General features: G+C 46.4%; 1 protein-coding gene across 1 annotated transcript; it reads right to left on the minus strand.

Moving 5' to 3' along the window:
* Positions 1 to 1,757: 1,757 nt before the first annotated feature.
* Positions 1,758 to 2,724, minus strand: IER2 (immediate early response 2). The gene has a single exon (XM_075272508.1). The coding sequence runs from the start codon at positions 2,663 to 2,665 to the stop codon at positions 2,174 to 2,176; it is 492 nt and encodes a 163-aa protein (XP_075128609.1). The 5' UTR covers positions 2,666 to 2,724; the 3' UTR covers positions 1,758 to 2,173.
* Positions 2,725 to 16,520: the final 13,796 nt, after the last annotated feature.

Raw genomic sequence — 16,520 nt, forward strand, 5'->3', positions numbered from 1 at the left:
ACACAAGTGGTTTCATATGTTGTCATCATAGTAGTTTCTAGACCAGGGGTAGGGAACCTTTGGCTCTCCAGCTGCTGTGAAACTACAACTCCCAGCATGCTCCATTCACTTCCATGGGCGTTCCCAGAACAGCAGAGCCAGTATGCATGCTGGGAGTTGTAGTTTTGCAACAGCTGGAGAGCCGTACGTTCCCTACCCCTGTTCTAGACGTAGGCTCTGTATACACAGACTTATTGCCAGCAGTGCCTTCAAGATTACACGTCATCTGCTCAGGCCTTTATTCTCTCTGTGCGGATGTGTAATCCTATCCCCCCCCCTCCCCTCAAGTCCTGCGCTCCTACTGCTACTGACAATTCGTCACATGCAAAGCTGCGACATTTGCATTCCATGTGGATACGGACATACCTTAACCATATGAAGCAAAAATATGAGCACTCTTAGGATGTATTCACACTCGAACAGGAATTTAAGATGGACGTCCACCTCACATTCCTCACCGATTTGACTCACATGAATGGTGCTAGTCAGAGGAGTGGCTCATAACACAGAATCTGAATCTGTACACAGAATATTGCTTTGATCACTGCCCCCCAATGAATACAATGCTACACAGATGAATTTAGCGCCTACTTTGAGGCAGAATCTGCTTCAAAATCAGCAAATTCCTGCACGAACATACCCTTATTGTGCTGGGTGACAATACTTTAAACATCTGGTCCTTGCAGTAATCATGGATATAAATCTATACTAAAAATGAAGTTTCCAGTTGGGACAGAGTGGACAGGCCTGTTTGTCAAAAACAGCAAGTCTAGGTTCACATCTGCACTAGAGCCTCTCCTTCACAGAAACCACCAAAAATCATAAGACAAAAGTTATGCATGGAAGACTCCTCTCTGCTGGTTCAAGATAAAAAACAGAACAGACCTGACCATAGTCTATAGCAGGGGTAGGGAACGTACGGCTCTCCAGCTGTTGCAAAACTACAATGCCCAGCAAGCATACTTACTCTGTTGTTCTTGGAATTCCCATGGAAGTGAATGGAGCATGATGGGAGTTGTAGTTTCACAGCAGCTGGAGAGCCGAAGGTTCCCTACCCCTGGTCTATAGGGTCCGCGGATAATCGCTGTTTTAGCAACCTTGATCTCGGTTGTTCAGGTCCCTGTGGTCCCAAACAACAAAGACACATGCACAGATATGAACCATGGGTAAGGCCCCATGTAGCAGTCCATAGCGAAAAAGTGCTGCAGGAAAAACAGCAGAAACGCATCACAGTGCTAGTCACAAGAAGGGATCCACTGCGGACTTTCTGCTTCCATTATACCTACAGAAACGCTGGTGGTTTCCTTATGTATAATAGACCTGCTGCAACGTCCAAAAACTGTTTTGGAAGACGCAGCATTTCCGCTGTGCTGATTTTTCTGCAATGTGTGGTTGGGATTCTCTACAGATTGTAAAATGCTGCCAAACTGTGGCATTTATGTCACGGGGTGCTCCAGCCTAAGGAAGACTATCACTTGTCCACCCCTGAACAATACACATAGTAAGAGTTTGTACTTCAGCGTCTTGGACCATACAGCAGACCAAGAGCAAAGTAGAAGGCAGTAACCTGACCTTGTTCTCGGGGTACTGGATGTAAACCAAACCAGATATGGACTCCTGAAAACTGCTTGCCTAAACGGAAGACACTGTACACTATGGTCATGAGCATGTACCACACCAGACACTTCATTCACACTAATGTAGAGATGAACAACAGCTTTTAAAGTTCCATCCAGAATGACATTTAATACTGACAAGATACAAAAAACACGATCCAGACATGAACAAGTATAAAAACAGATGAAGTCCATCATCAGCAGCAGCATCACCATGTGATAGTCCTTCACAGAAGGAGATCTAGACCAAGTCTTCGTGGTCTTGGCTTTCATCATCACCTCTTGTCAGGTGACACATCGTACAGTCATGGCAGAGGAATGTCCACTCATCCGTGACTCACTGGAAACTTCTCCTGAGTCACCTCCATCTCCGGGAAGGAGCCGGCCTGTGCGGTTTGGCAGGGTGAGCCCACTCTTGCCTGGGGCAGTGCCCGCTGTGGCCCGGGCATCTCCCTTCCGCTGTGGGCAGCAGTCAGTGACTTGGCACCTAGTGAAGCCATGTTGGTCCGTACACCTCCTCAGAAGGCCTCCAGGGGTCGCGTGTGGACTCCGCTTATGTTCTCAGCCCCTACAGACCGGCAGCCCCCGGGGAGAGGAGGCGGCGGGACAGTCCGGAGAAGCAGCTGTTGTAAGACCTCTGCCAGGCCAGGGAAGGCGCCACCTTGCGGCTGAGGATGGGGGGTTTCTTGCCACAGACAGGCGCGTTTGCTGGGGAGCACCGGCTCCGGTATCCGGGACCCGCACGACCTCCTCTTACGGCTCTCCCGGGTGACCTCCATGGGTACGGCAGCGGCGGGCACCGGCTTGGTGTGAGGTACCGGCTGGGCGGAGGATATGATGAGCTCCCGGGCGCTTTTCATCACCATGGCCAGCTGTAAGGACCGGTGCAGCCGCATTCCTCCCCGCTGATTCCGGGAACGGAAGAGCTTCATGGCGGACAGAGAGGCGATGCGCTGGGCTTCTTTATGTACCGCCTCCTGCTGGGCCAGGAACCGAGCGTGAGCCTCCATGTCCCGATCTACGTACAGCGACTCCTCAGTCTGTGAGACTTCCGACAACCTTCTGTCAGCCCCTTATAACAATGTATGACGGCCGCCTGCGAGCGGACACTTTTATATGCCCCACTGACACTGGGGCGGGGACAGGAGGGGGTGTGGCCTAATCTTAAAGGAAAAGGCTTCATTAGCGCGGGAATGGTCTGTTAGTGAGTAGTGGTAAACAGCGCAGCACGGGTTAATGTTGTTGTGCCCTCAGGCCCCGCCCACTTTGTGATAGTGTCGGATTCCATGACTATATTTGGTCCATGTTACGTCAGGAGGCGTCACCAGGGGAAATACGCAGAAAGAAGCTGAGCGGCGGCTTCCTTTGCCCATATATGGGCAGAGGGCAGAGAGGGAGGGGGGAGGAGTGAGGAATGGCTGCCCTGGAAACTGTCAGGTGGAAAAACAAATCCTGGGTGAGTGCGGTCAGCCGTGTGCACACTCAGCGGTAATGTGATGGTGGGCACTGTCGGCAGTCAGTCATTATATTAGGCTAAGGCCACAAAACGCAGGAACAACTACTGATTTTTTTTCTGCTGACTTCTGCATTTTACAAAGCAATGAAGGAAATGTGGCAAATGTGCAGGTAAAATGATCGTATTGTATTCTATAGAAACACAACCGAGACCTCAGCCTGATCTACTGTACACTGCGGCCTCTAGTGCCCGAATCACCGTGCAGGCAGTGCGTGGCAAGCACATGGACCCCATTATAATCTATGAGCTCTGTGTGCTTTAACTGTTCAGCGCTTGTAGTTGCGATTGTATTCCGTCCGGGCAGTGGCGTAACTAGGAATGGCGGGGTCCCGTGGTGAACTTTTGACAGGCTGCCTCCCCCCTCCCCCACTGCCAAAGATCTGCGCCCCCCCCCCCCCCCCCTTGCATTTCTGCGCACATTATAATGCCTCACAGCGGCCCCTGCACACAGTATTATGCCCCATAGTGGCCCCTGCACACAGTATTATGCCCCATAGTGGCCCCTGCACACAGTATTATCCCCCATAGTGGCCCCTGCACACAGTATTATGTCCCATAGTGGCCCCTGCACACAGTATTATGCTCCATAGTGGCCCCTGCACACAGTATTATGCTCCATAGTGGCCCCTGCACACAGTATTATCCCCCATAGTGGCCCCTGCACACAGTATTATGTCCCATAGAGGGCCCTGCACACAGTATTATCCCCCATAGTGGCCCCTGCACGCAGTATTATGTCCCATAGTGGCCCCTGCACACAGTATTATGCCCCATAGAGGCCCCTGCACACAGTATTATGCTCCATAGTGGCCCCTGCACACAGTATTATGCCCCATAGTGGCCCCTGCACACAGTATTATGCCCCACAGTGGCCCCTGCACACAGTATTATGCCCCATAGTGGCCCCTGCACACAGTATTATGCTCCATAGTGGCCCCTTCACACAGTATTATGCTCCATAGTGGCCCCTGCACACAGTATTATGCCCCACAGTGGCCCCTGCACACAGTATTATGCCCCTTAGTGGCCCCTGCACACAGTATTATGCCTCACAGTGGCCCCTGCACACAGTATTATGCCCCATAGTGGCCCCTGCACACAGTATTATCCCCCATAGTGGCCCCTGCACACAGTATTATCCCCCATAGTGGCCCCTGCACACAGTATTATCCCCCATAGTGGCCCCTGCACACAGTATTATGCTCCATAGTGGCCCCTGCACACAGTATTATGCCCCATAGAGGCCCCTGCACACAGTATTATGTCCCATAGTGGCCCCTGCACACAGTATTATGCTCCATAGTGGCCCCTGCACACAGTATTATGCCCCATAGTGGCCCTTGCACACAGTATTATCCCCCATAGTGGCCCCTGCACACAGTATTATGCCCCATAGTGGCCCCTGCACACAGTATTATGCCCCATAGTGGCCCCTGCACACAGTATTATGCTCCATAGTGGCCCCTGCACACAGTATTATGCCCCATAGTGGCCCCTGCACACAGTATTATCCCCCATAGTGGCCCCTGCACACAGTATTATGCTCCATAGTGGCCCCTGCACACAGTATTATCCCCCATAGTGGCCCCTGCACACAGTATTATCCCCCATAGTGGCCCCTGCACACAGTATTATGCCCCATAGTGGCCACTGCACACAGTATTATTCCCCTGCCAGGATCGGTAAGTAAGTAGGGCCCGTTACTGTCTGGAGTAACTCCAGCCGGTAACAACCTATTAAAAAAAAAAAAAAAAACGTAGCGGCCGTTGCCGGGCCCCCTAATGTCCTGGGCCCTGTGGCAGCTGCTACCCCGGTAGTTACGCCACTGCGTCCGGGGGGTCCTCATGCGGACTCCTTCAGGACGGAATCCAAAAGCTAGTGTGAAGCGGGCATGAGACACGTACTGTCATCATGTTACAGGGAGCCTGTCCGCTGCATTGAAGGCAGGGTCACCCAGCAGAGCTCTACAGTCACTGTAAAGTGGAAGGTAGATGCTACAATCCCATTCGCACATTGCAGAAAAATACCCACAGCGGACACGCTGCAGCTTTGTAAATTGCAACACGTCAATTATACTTATGGAAACTCCAGCAGTCTCCCTGTAGGTATAATGGAAGTCAGTAGAAACTTCGGGGGACTTTCTGTGAAAAGGTTTTTCCCTCAGCCCGCTATGTGGGGCCTTAACGGGTATTACCCATATACCAGTGATCCCCCACCCCAGCCCTGCTCCAGTCATTTCCATGAGAGTGCCAGCAACAGGCGAGAAGTATATACTTCGGCTATCTCCAGTGGCCCTATTGAGATGTCTGACTACTGCTCACATATAGGCCTCACATCGCTGAAACGCGCAGCCCGTTCATTTCACCTGCAGCATCGCCAGCATTTCCCTACAGATTTAACAGGGGAATTAAACACACAGAGAAAAGCGCAGCCAAACCTCAATAAGAAACGCTGCAGAAAGAAGCAATGTGTTGTCACAACATTTTATTTCTTTACTGAATTTCACTATGTAGAGCTTTAGCTGGATTGTCACACAGTGTAAATTTCCCCTAAAATGTAAGTATGAGTTATGGATGGGCAGTAGCTGTAGGGTCACATATCCCCCAGCCCCTCTGTTACATACCAGACAGTGATACGTTCCATAGCAGTGTGGCCCTTGACCATAATGAAGAGGACACAATATGACCTGTTTCTGTGGCCCCCTTGCCTTGGGTATAACAACCTGTTATACCACTGTTTATAAATAAATCTACCAAAAAATCTTTTCTGACAGAACAGTCTCCTGCTCACATAGGGGCACATCCATGCCCAGGCATCCCAGCACCAGTACCCCACCCACCTCTTCACACATCTCTTGGTCCCGGCACCAGTTGGGTCATTTATTATGACTGGCACACGATATGCCAGTCTTCATGAGTTTACCCCACAGTGAGGATTATTACTGAGCTACTACTAGCAGACCGGCTGGTGTGAGGGTCACTGGTCAGAGGCCAGCACAGCCCCAGTAATACAATGTAGGGTTGGTTTTGGACAGAAGTGACCTTCACCGTGTTACACAGTGTCTGTCACACTTCTTGTCCTATTACTCTGTCTGTATATGTTATTTCTACACATATCAGCCCTCACATAGTTCCTCCCCCTCCCCCACATCTAGGCAGATCATGCCCCTGTCATCTGTGCTGGGAGATCCCTGCCTACTGAAATAATGCGTGGGTGTGAGGAAGGAAAAGGAGCAGAGGCGGAAAGATTTGGTTCCGGCTACAGACGCCCACGCAGCCGGCCCTGTCTAAACCTCTTTTTTTTTTTTTTTTTTGTAACAACCAGAGGTCTAGGACGCCGCTTTTGTTCTCAGACGGCTAACCCAAGGTATATACTGTATGTCTAGTATATGTGGGTTACAAATAATTCCTTGCTTCAAATGATGGGTTATTAAAGGGATTTTCCAGGATCACTGGAATACAGAAGGTATGGGGTAAAAACACATTGGTGGGCCCAGTGCAAAGATTTAATAAGCGGGCCCCACACATCACTTAGAAATACTTGACCCACACAAATTATCATTCCCCCTAGTGGACCCATACAATGTAATGCCCCCCTAGTGGACCCATACAATATAATGCCCCCCTAGTGGACCCATACAATATAATGCACCCCAGTGGACCCATACAATAAAATGCCTCTCAGTGGCCCATCAAACTTTAATGCCTCTACATGCATCACATTTTATCCTGTCCCCCTCCATCATGGCGCCTCTGACATTAACCTGTCCATCCCCTGTGGCCCCTTAGACCTTATAGTATATTATAATGTGCCTCTCCAGTTGCCCCCCCCCCAGTAATACACTTGTACTGTCACAGGGGGCGCTCCTTACCACCTAGTGATAACACTGAGCTCTGAGGAACAATAAGCTAGGCTATCAGGAACGCCCTTCTGACAGTGGGGAGAGATTGGTGGCGAAATGAATGGTACTGATATCTCCATCCCTGAGCGCATACCTCAATTCATCGCACTGTCGGCATTATAGCAGTATATAAAACCGAATATGCAGGAGGACATGAAAGCTCTTCCTTAAATAATTCTTAAAAAGCAGACGGGGGGCCATAGCGGGAGCGCGCAGGAGGGGAGGCGGCACCCCAGGTGAGTTTAGGGGGTTCCGTGGCACACCTAGGTATACAGCGCAGTAACAGATATATGGAACAGAGCGAACACGCACAAGTGGGGGTATCATCTGCACCAGCGATAGGCTACATAACAGTGGCTCAACAACAACACCGACCCGCGGACGAAGTCGCGGGCAGATGCTAATATATATATCTTCCCTTGTGATGGTTGCCAGAAGCCTTTAGCAGAGGTGACTTCTCTACATGGCGTAAGGAGCCACTTATTTGGGACAATTCAGAAGAATAGGTAAGGGCGCTCCTCTTACTTTGCAGCATAGTCCAGGGTTTAGCTCCTTCCATATTATGATATCTATCCTACTAATATTATAAGTGTGAAAGTTTGTGTTTGGATGTTTGTGAGTTTGGATGTTTGTTCCTCAATCACGCTAAAACGCCTGGACGGATTTGCGTGCAATTTTCCACAAACATAGTTTTCCCTTAGGATTGAGTCACAGGCTACTTTTGGTGCCACTAAACAACATGGCTTCCTAGCAGGAGACTCACAAAAGCAGGACTCCTAGCCCCAGCTATAGACTCACACACACTGCCTGGCATTTCCTGCCTCAACCTGCCTGCACACTCCTTAGGGTGAATTCACACTGAGTAAACGCTAGCTTATTCTGAACGTAAAACACGTTCAGAATAAGCGGCGTCTAAAGCAGCTCCATTCATTTCTATGGGAGCGGGGATACGAGTGCTCCCCATAGAAATGAATGGGCTGCTTCTTTCACTCCGTGCAGTCCCATTGAAGTGAATGGGGAGTGCCGGCGTGTACGCTCCGTCATGAGCAGAGCTTGCCGTATACGCCGGCACTCCCCATTCACTTCAATGGGACTGCACGGAGTGAAAGAAGCAGCCCATTCATTTCTATGGGGAGCGCTCGTATCCCCGCTCCCATAGAAATGAATGGAGCTGCTTTAGACGCCGCTTATTCTGAACGTGTTTTACGTTCAGAATAAGCAAGCGTTTACTCAGTGTGAATGCACCCTTACTGTCACCTCAGGAGTATCCCTCACTCTACTTACTCACATTTTACATATAGCTTTCCACTATATAACACATCACATTGTCTGTATCACAACATACACAATACAACACATCACATTGTCTGTATCACGACATACACAATAGAACACATCACATTGTCTGTATCACGACATACACAATACAACACATCACATTGTCTGAAACAATACAACACATCACATTGTCTGACACAATACAACACATCACATTGTCTGACACAAGACAACACATCACATTGTCTGTATCACGACATACACAATACAACACATCACATTGTCTGTATCACGACAAACACAATACAACACATCACATTGTCTGTATCACGACATACACAATACACCACATCACATTGTCTGTATCACGAAATACACAATACAACACATCACATTGTCTGTATCACTAGATACACAATATAACACATCACATCACATTTGCTAGCCCACCAAACTTTTTAAAGCACTTTTACAGTTTCACACGTCTGTGTCCGCCCAATTCTCAAATCACCGCAGACGAAGTCGCGGGTAAAAGCTAGTAGTATAATAAACCTGATTATTTCTATGTTATATAATTGCTTCATGGCTTTTATACAATTATCAGGTATCCAGCTGTTATATAACGCTCTCCACTAGCCTGACACCCACAGTATATCCGTCAGCGATCTTAGTTAATAAGTTCTCAGATCCGGTGTTCAGGAGATGGCTCCAGTGACCGGATCCTAATAAACAACTGCTAAGCCGTCTGTTTCCTGACTTGCAATGACATAACATGTGTGGACTGAGACAATCAATAGGACAATTCTCTCCCTGAAACATAAAACCTAAACAAGCGAGACTGAACTCTCACATGGCTAGAAACACATAGTGGTATGCCAACAAACCGGTTGTGTAGTTTACTCTTTACACCTGCCTGTGACAACTGAGCACTATTCTATATATCATACTTCACTGATGTGTCATAAGTCATAAAAATAGAAATTATCTCTAAAAACACAGCAAGTGACCTGAAAAGGCTGCAGAATTGTATTGTCTCATTCATCTGTACTTTGTAAACCATTTACAATCTATTATGAACTTGTGACTATCCCAACCCTGTACGTTATTAGATGGGGTCTATTGTGCGGGACCCCCATCTATTAGCCAGATATATAATATTACACACAACTGTTTATAAATGAACAATATAGGGGAATACAATACACTTTCTAATATATCTTATTAAAGAAGTATATTTCCTTCCCCACTTACCAGAGTTACTACTCACATAGAAGTCTATGGAGGGGTGAGGAGGAGGCTGCTGGAAAATACACACATATTGCAGCTACTAAGCTTTGCTACACTGTGAGTGAGAGTGACAACACTAGATCTACCAAAGATAAGGCTCTAACAGTACAGAAGAATGAGGGATAAGGCTCTAACAGTACAGAAGAATGAGGCAATACATAAATTAAATGGCAGGCAGCCTCCTCCTCCACTCTCCATAGACTTCTGTGTGTGAGGCTGAAGATGGATACAGATGCTATTAGTGGTAACCTGGTAAACAGAGGAGATTTCTTTAATAAGCTATATTACAACTGTTCTTTTAATCACATGTACTGTTCATTTGTGGAAAGTGATTGTGTCACTGGATGTTTGCGCTAGGTTATAGCAAGTACACGTTTTAAAAAAAAAATCACAAAATGCAGCTGAAAAATATTTTACATGAATAAATCAAGCACGGGGAGTTATTTGTTCTGGTCACGTTTTTCTCGCCTACCATATCTTTAATCCGGGTGCTCTTCCTTTAGAGATTCTATACCATCAGATCCCTGAGTTGTAAAAAGGGAAAGAAAAAACAGGTATCACTTATAGCACAGAGAGGTCACATCTAAAAATAAACACTTTGGGTATCCCTGCTCTTACTCAAAAATGCCCAAACTATTAAAATATTTATCCCATTCACTGAGTATCATACTGGGGGAAAAAATTCAAACTAGCTAAATGGCGATTTCTTTCATCACTTTGCCTACTAAAAAAATTTAATAAGAAGCGAATGAACCATCAGAGCTTTCCCAAAATGGTAACAATGAAAACTACATCTTGTACTGTATAAAAAGTTACAGTTGTCACAATATGGCGACACACAGAAAGTTTTCAATAGGTATCAAAACTTTAGAAATACTATAGAAATTTGGTATCGCCCTGATGGTACTGACCCGCAGAATACAGGTAACATGCCATGTTTCCCACCTAGTGAATGCCATAAAAATGAAACACATTTCATTGACCCAAATGCAATTTTTTTTCCAATTCCACCTCATTCTGAATCTTGAATGACGCCAACAATCAGCCATCATGTGACTCTGTGATCTAAAAAAAAATGTAAAAAAAATAATGGCTCTTGAAATTTGGGGAGGAAAAAACTGAAATGTATAAACGAAAATTGGCTCAGTCCTTAAGAGGTTAAAGGCGTTATCTGCCTTCTTAAAACTAATGGCTTAACCTCCAAGCTAGTTCACTTCTCATTGCTGTGTCTGTGCTTGCCACAAAATTATATTTATATTATTTATTCTTAATTAAATTTATTAATTATATGTCTTTTTTTTTATTTTCAATCAACATTGTGGTATGAGGGCTTTTTTTTTTTTTTTGCAGGACAAGCTGTAGCTTCTCTCGGTACTATTTTAGAATACATAATTTGTTGAAATGTATTTAACAGCCCGACATCATCATGTCCCCCAGATGCCATGGTAACCCATCAGCACCCCACCAATGTGTTGCAGGAAGTCAATGGGCTAATAGAAGAAGCCACATCCTTCAGTCAAATGCGTTAGAATAGGGATCAACCACCTTCGGCACTCCAGTTACTGTAAAATTACAACTCCCAACATGCTCCATTCACTTCCATGGGAGTTTCAAGAACAGCAAAGGAACCGTGCTTGCTGGGAGTTGTAGTTTTACAACAGCTGGAGTGCTGAAGGTTGCCTACTCCTGCCTTCAAAGTTGCTGTCATTACTGATGGCAGTGAATAGGAGTTTTCTGATCCAGGCACCTACTGTTCCTTCACTGACATTTGCTGTGAGATTTATGGGGTGCACTCATCTGTTTTACGTCACAGATCTGTAGGTGGGGGTGTCACCCATCTGTGTCATGTGCCACTTTCCTTCCTGTCACACATGTACAGAGGAAGCTGGCTCAGGAAACCTCAGACAAGTCTGGGTTGGAAAGTACCATATACAACATCCTCCTGCCACAGTCTGCCCCCACAATGGATGAGGACATAGCATGACATTTAGGAGTAAAATCCTAACCTAGTCCTGTTCACACAGCTGAGGGTTTGATACAGTTTATGGTTGTACTATTGTATTGCTGCTGTGGACTTAGATACATACATTGTGAGATATATATTGTACAGTGTGAGAGAGTGAAGGGTGTGGTCTGGGAAGACAGGTATGTCCCAGCCAGGCAGCTAAAGGGTGTATGGTAAGGATTCACACCAGGGAGGTCAGCTGACTAATCAGGCCCTAATAACAGTCTGAGTGTGAAGACTAGCAGGGTGGCGCCACACTGACAGAGCTGACCTGTCCAGACCGGACCTCCAAAGCAGGTACTGTGTCACCCGTTGTTGTTGCCAAAGTGGGAGACTGGTAGCCAGTCTCCTGTATAGTCAGGGAAAAGTTTCCTTACGTTTAAGTTAGTTTTCTCAGCCGAGAAGGAGTTTGTTTGTTTTTGTTTATCCTGTGGCTTTGCAAAAGCAGTGTATGCGCTACATGTGAATAAAGCCTGCACCTGTGTGCAATCCAGTGTCTGTGTCCCTGTTTCCTGCACTGCTACTAGCATCTACCTGAGCGATTCCCCACAACAGGTTATAGGCCATGAATATCTGATCAGTCAGGAGGACCAACAACCACCCCACCGACCAAACACCTGTACAGAGCCGCTGCCAGAATCCATCCTATACACTATGCAGTGCCAGAACCCGTATAGCGGCCAGGCATTGTCACAACAGATCAGCTCCTACTGACGGCATATGGCAGGTATCTTGAGGAGAGGCCTTAAAAAGCTTCACCCTGGACAACCCCTTTAAGATGGTGAATGCTGGTGCTAGATGTGCAGATTTATTAAAGCGGTTTCCAGGCTCACACACCAGAATCTGGCCCAATGAATAAGCTGTTTGAAGAGACATGTGCGCCCTCTTCACATTAAATGAACAAGGCACTATCTATTTTACAATGTTTGTGCTTGGCAGCTTTTGAATGGGACTGAGCTTTGAACAAGCCATGAGTGAGGAAGGTGATGTCACATGGTCTGTGAAGTGAGAGCGCCACTAGCACTTCAAACAACTGATCCACAAGGGTGCCAGGTGTCAGACCCCTGGTTATCTTCAATTGGTGACCAATTGATAAAGCCTGTAAGATCCTTTTAAGAAGCTCTTAAAGAGAACCTTTCACATAAAAAATGCAGTCTAATCTGGTGGCTGCAGAAGAAGTTCAATATATAGACTCAGTACAAGTTGTATTTTAACCATTGAAATCTCTGCCCTTTCTATACAGAGACGTCACGTCGGCGGTCCTATCAGTGACTGACAGCTATCTTTGTATCCATAGTCACAGAGGGGAGGTTGTTCATCACTGGTAGGACCGCCTACTTGACTCCTCAGCATAGAAATAAATGAGTCTATCCCCACAAAATTATATATCAATCTATTCAGCTCCCCTGCTATACAACATGGCACATTACTCTGTACTTTTCACATGACGGGTTCACTTTAATAATTTTGGCACATCTCGGGAGGTCACCTACGTCAGAATTAAAATCTTTGGCAGCCAAGAACTGACGTAGGTTTCATCTATAGCGCTTGCCAGCTTTCTATTGTGAGGTATATAGTAAATTTGTCCTCAGCACACCTTGATCCCCACCCTGCTGCACCTACAATTCTCAAACGTGACAACCTTGTCTGAAAATGGATAAAGTTATTATTATTATTTATTTATATAGCACCATTAATTCCATGGTGCTTTACATTTGGGGGTTACATACAATACACAGAATATACAAAGGGACATGCTGGGCACAGATAACCAGGAGCACAAAACTCAGCGGCTTCCACACCAGAAAACTGCTGGGAAAAAGTTAGTAAATTCACCTAATATGGCTGAGGCCCCAAGTTGCATTTTTTTGGAGCAGATTAGAGATGAGCGAACACTGCTCGGATCAGCCGATCCGAACAGCACGCACCCATAGAAATGAATGGAAGCACCTGTGACGCTGACTTTGCCGGCGTCCGGCCGGCGTCACAGGTGCTTCCATTCATTTCTATGGGTGCGTGCTGTTCAGATCGGCTGATCTAAACAGTGTTCGCACATCTCTATTACAGATTTTTCAGCGTTTTTTTGAGCCAGTCATGAGTGGTTTTAACAGAAGGGAAACGTCTAAAAAATTCTCTATCTTTTCTATTCCTTTTCAAGCCACTCCTGACTTTGGCTCTAAAAAACATAGGAACATCTGCAACAAAACACGCGGTGTTTCTGCAATGTGGGACCTCGGCCTTGCTCTTGTGTATGGCCACATTGCAGATTAGTGTTATATAGATTGCTAATACGACACCTAAAGTGCAATAAATAAAAATATAAAGCATTGTATACATCCAAGATGGGCAGAGCTCTAGAACAGCGGTCACATAGGAAGCCCCGATGGACCCCATTTACTTTAATGGGATCTGTGAGTGACCATTCTTTTAAACTGAAGCTGCTGGACAAAAAAAATCAGATTTGCAGGACTTTTTGGATACACACTATGATGGAGTCTGTGTGTGAACGTAGCCTTAAGCTTCTACTAGACACGTTTCATATCTGTTGACCTAAGTGTTAAATAAAATATCCAAGACAAAGGCCACACATTGCGTAAAAGCTGCATTTTTGAGCCAAAGCCAGGAACAGATCTAGCAGGATGGGGAAGTGTAAATGCTAACTTTATTTTGCCACTCCAACCTTTGACTCAAGAAAAAAAAAAAAAAACCATAGCAAAATATGCAACAAAAACTGAATGGGAGGAATTTATGACGACAGAGGTTTCCAGCGCTGGTTTTAATAAAGTCTGAATGATCCGAGGCTCCAGCCCGTGATTCTGCGCCAGAAAGGAAATGTGCGAGATTTCAACAAATCTTATCCACACAATGCAGGAAAAAACTGCAGCATATTTTGAAAAAAATAAAACAAATAGGTGCAGGGCTGGGTGTCTGACCCCGACCTATCCACTGAGGTGGTTGCCAGTATCCTGCAGCCCTGCTCCTATTGAAGTGAATTACAGTGAGGCTGCAGTTCTAGGTGTCACCACTAGTGTACAGATTGCAGTATACAGTGTGCAGAGCTCACTAGTGGTGGCACTGAGGAACTGCAGCCCCCTCCCATACACTTAAATAGAAAAAGGCTTATTCTGGCGATATACCTAATATATGACAACAGTTGAGTGGTGCAGGGTCAGTGTCAGACCCAAACCTAACCGATACTAATGACCTATCTATTACTTTCACTTCTTGGACAATTCTTTTAAATAGATTATCATTCACTTTGCTGGTAATGTAGAAGGCAGTGCTACATTTCCACAGAACCAAAAACACTGTTTCCTCAATATGGGGCCTTAAAGGGATTCTACCATTAAAACACTTTTTTTTTTCTGGTTGACACATAGGAATAGCCTTAGATGTCTTCTCCGCGCCGCCGTTCCGTAGAAATCACGGTTTTCGTCAGTATGCAAATGAGTTATCTAGCAGCACTGGGGGTGTCCCCAATGCTGCGCGAGAACTCTCCAGCGAAGTCTCCATCTTCTTCAGGAACTTCCTCTTCACGTGTCTTCTTCCGGCGCAGGCGGTCAAACTTCTAGGCCTTGGGCAGAGCCGACTGCGCATGCCCACAGGCCACAAGAAAATGGCCGCTTACTTACTTTGTAAGCGGCCATTATTCTTGTGGCCGCGGAGAAGGCATCTAAAGGAAGGAGACGAATAGCCTTTCTTAAGGCTAATCCCTTTAACACCCAGTCCTACTCCAGGCCATGACCTATTACAAAATCTCAATTAATCGAGCATCTTACCTCAATTACAATTAATGGTGATTATTTAGGTCACATTCCTTTTACTTTATGACTACATGTGGGGATGAAACTCGCAAGGTTTGCCTGGTCAAGGTAAATCAAGACTGGTCAATCAAGACTACTATTACACCCTGCAGACCCCAGGGGAGGTGAGCAAGCATAAAAATTAGGGGAGGGCGTGTTCACCCCTGCGCCCGGTTTCAGGTTTCCGTCTTCTGCTCGAAAAACTGGACAGGAGATGGAAACTGGCCGTTTTCAAAGTGTCCGCCTGTGAGCGTCTTCCGCCTCTCCGCGGAGAAACTGGTTTTTTTTTTTAAGCCGGACACAAAGTCAGACATGCAGGACTTTGTGTCTGGTTAAAAAAAAAACGGATTCGCCACAGAGACCAGAAGATGCTCACGGGCGGACACTGACTGCTGGGTTTCCGTCTCCTGTCGGCAAAAGACGGAAACCCACAAAGTGGAGACCAGGCACAGATGTGAACCCGCCCTTAAAGGGACTCTATTAGCAAAATTATGCCGTATGAGCCCCACATATGCCTGAATAACCTTTAAAAAGGCTAGTCAGTCACCGCTAATCTTATTTTAAAAGTCCCCCTCGTTTTTAAATAATACCCTAAAGACGATTATAAAATCACACTTACTCGTGCACGGTGGGCGGTTCGTGCACTGGTGGACGTCATCTTGCTGTCACGCCTTCCTCTTCTTTCAGCGACGTCCTCCTGTCCTCTCTCTTCCCCGCCTTGATCTTCTTTTCTTCCGGCAGGTTGTGTTCAAATCCCGCATGTGTGCAGTATCCCTTCTTCCGGAGCGCTACTGCGCACGTTCCGGCGCCATTTTTGTTGTAGTTCTAAGTTCCTCTTAGAACTATGCGAGCGCTTGCGAACTTCTTCATTCCGGAAGAAAAAAAGATGAAGGCGGGGAAGAGCGAGGACGTTGCTGGAAGAAGAAAGAAGGGGAAGGCGTGCCAGCAAGATGACGTCCACCAGTGCACGAACCGCCCACTGAGCACGGGTATGATTTTATAATCGTTTTTAGGGTATTATTTAAAAACAGGGGGAGCTTTTAAATAAGATTAGCCTTTAAAAAGGCTATTCCCC

This window comes from Leptodactylus fuscus, chromosome 5 (assembly GCF_031893055.1).
Source record: "Leptodactylus fuscus isolate aLepFus1 chromosome 5, aLepFus1.hap2, whole genome shotgun sequence".
Taxonomy (NCBI): Eukaryota; Metazoa; Chordata; class Amphibia; order Anura; family Leptodactylidae; genus Leptodactylus; species Leptodactylus fuscus.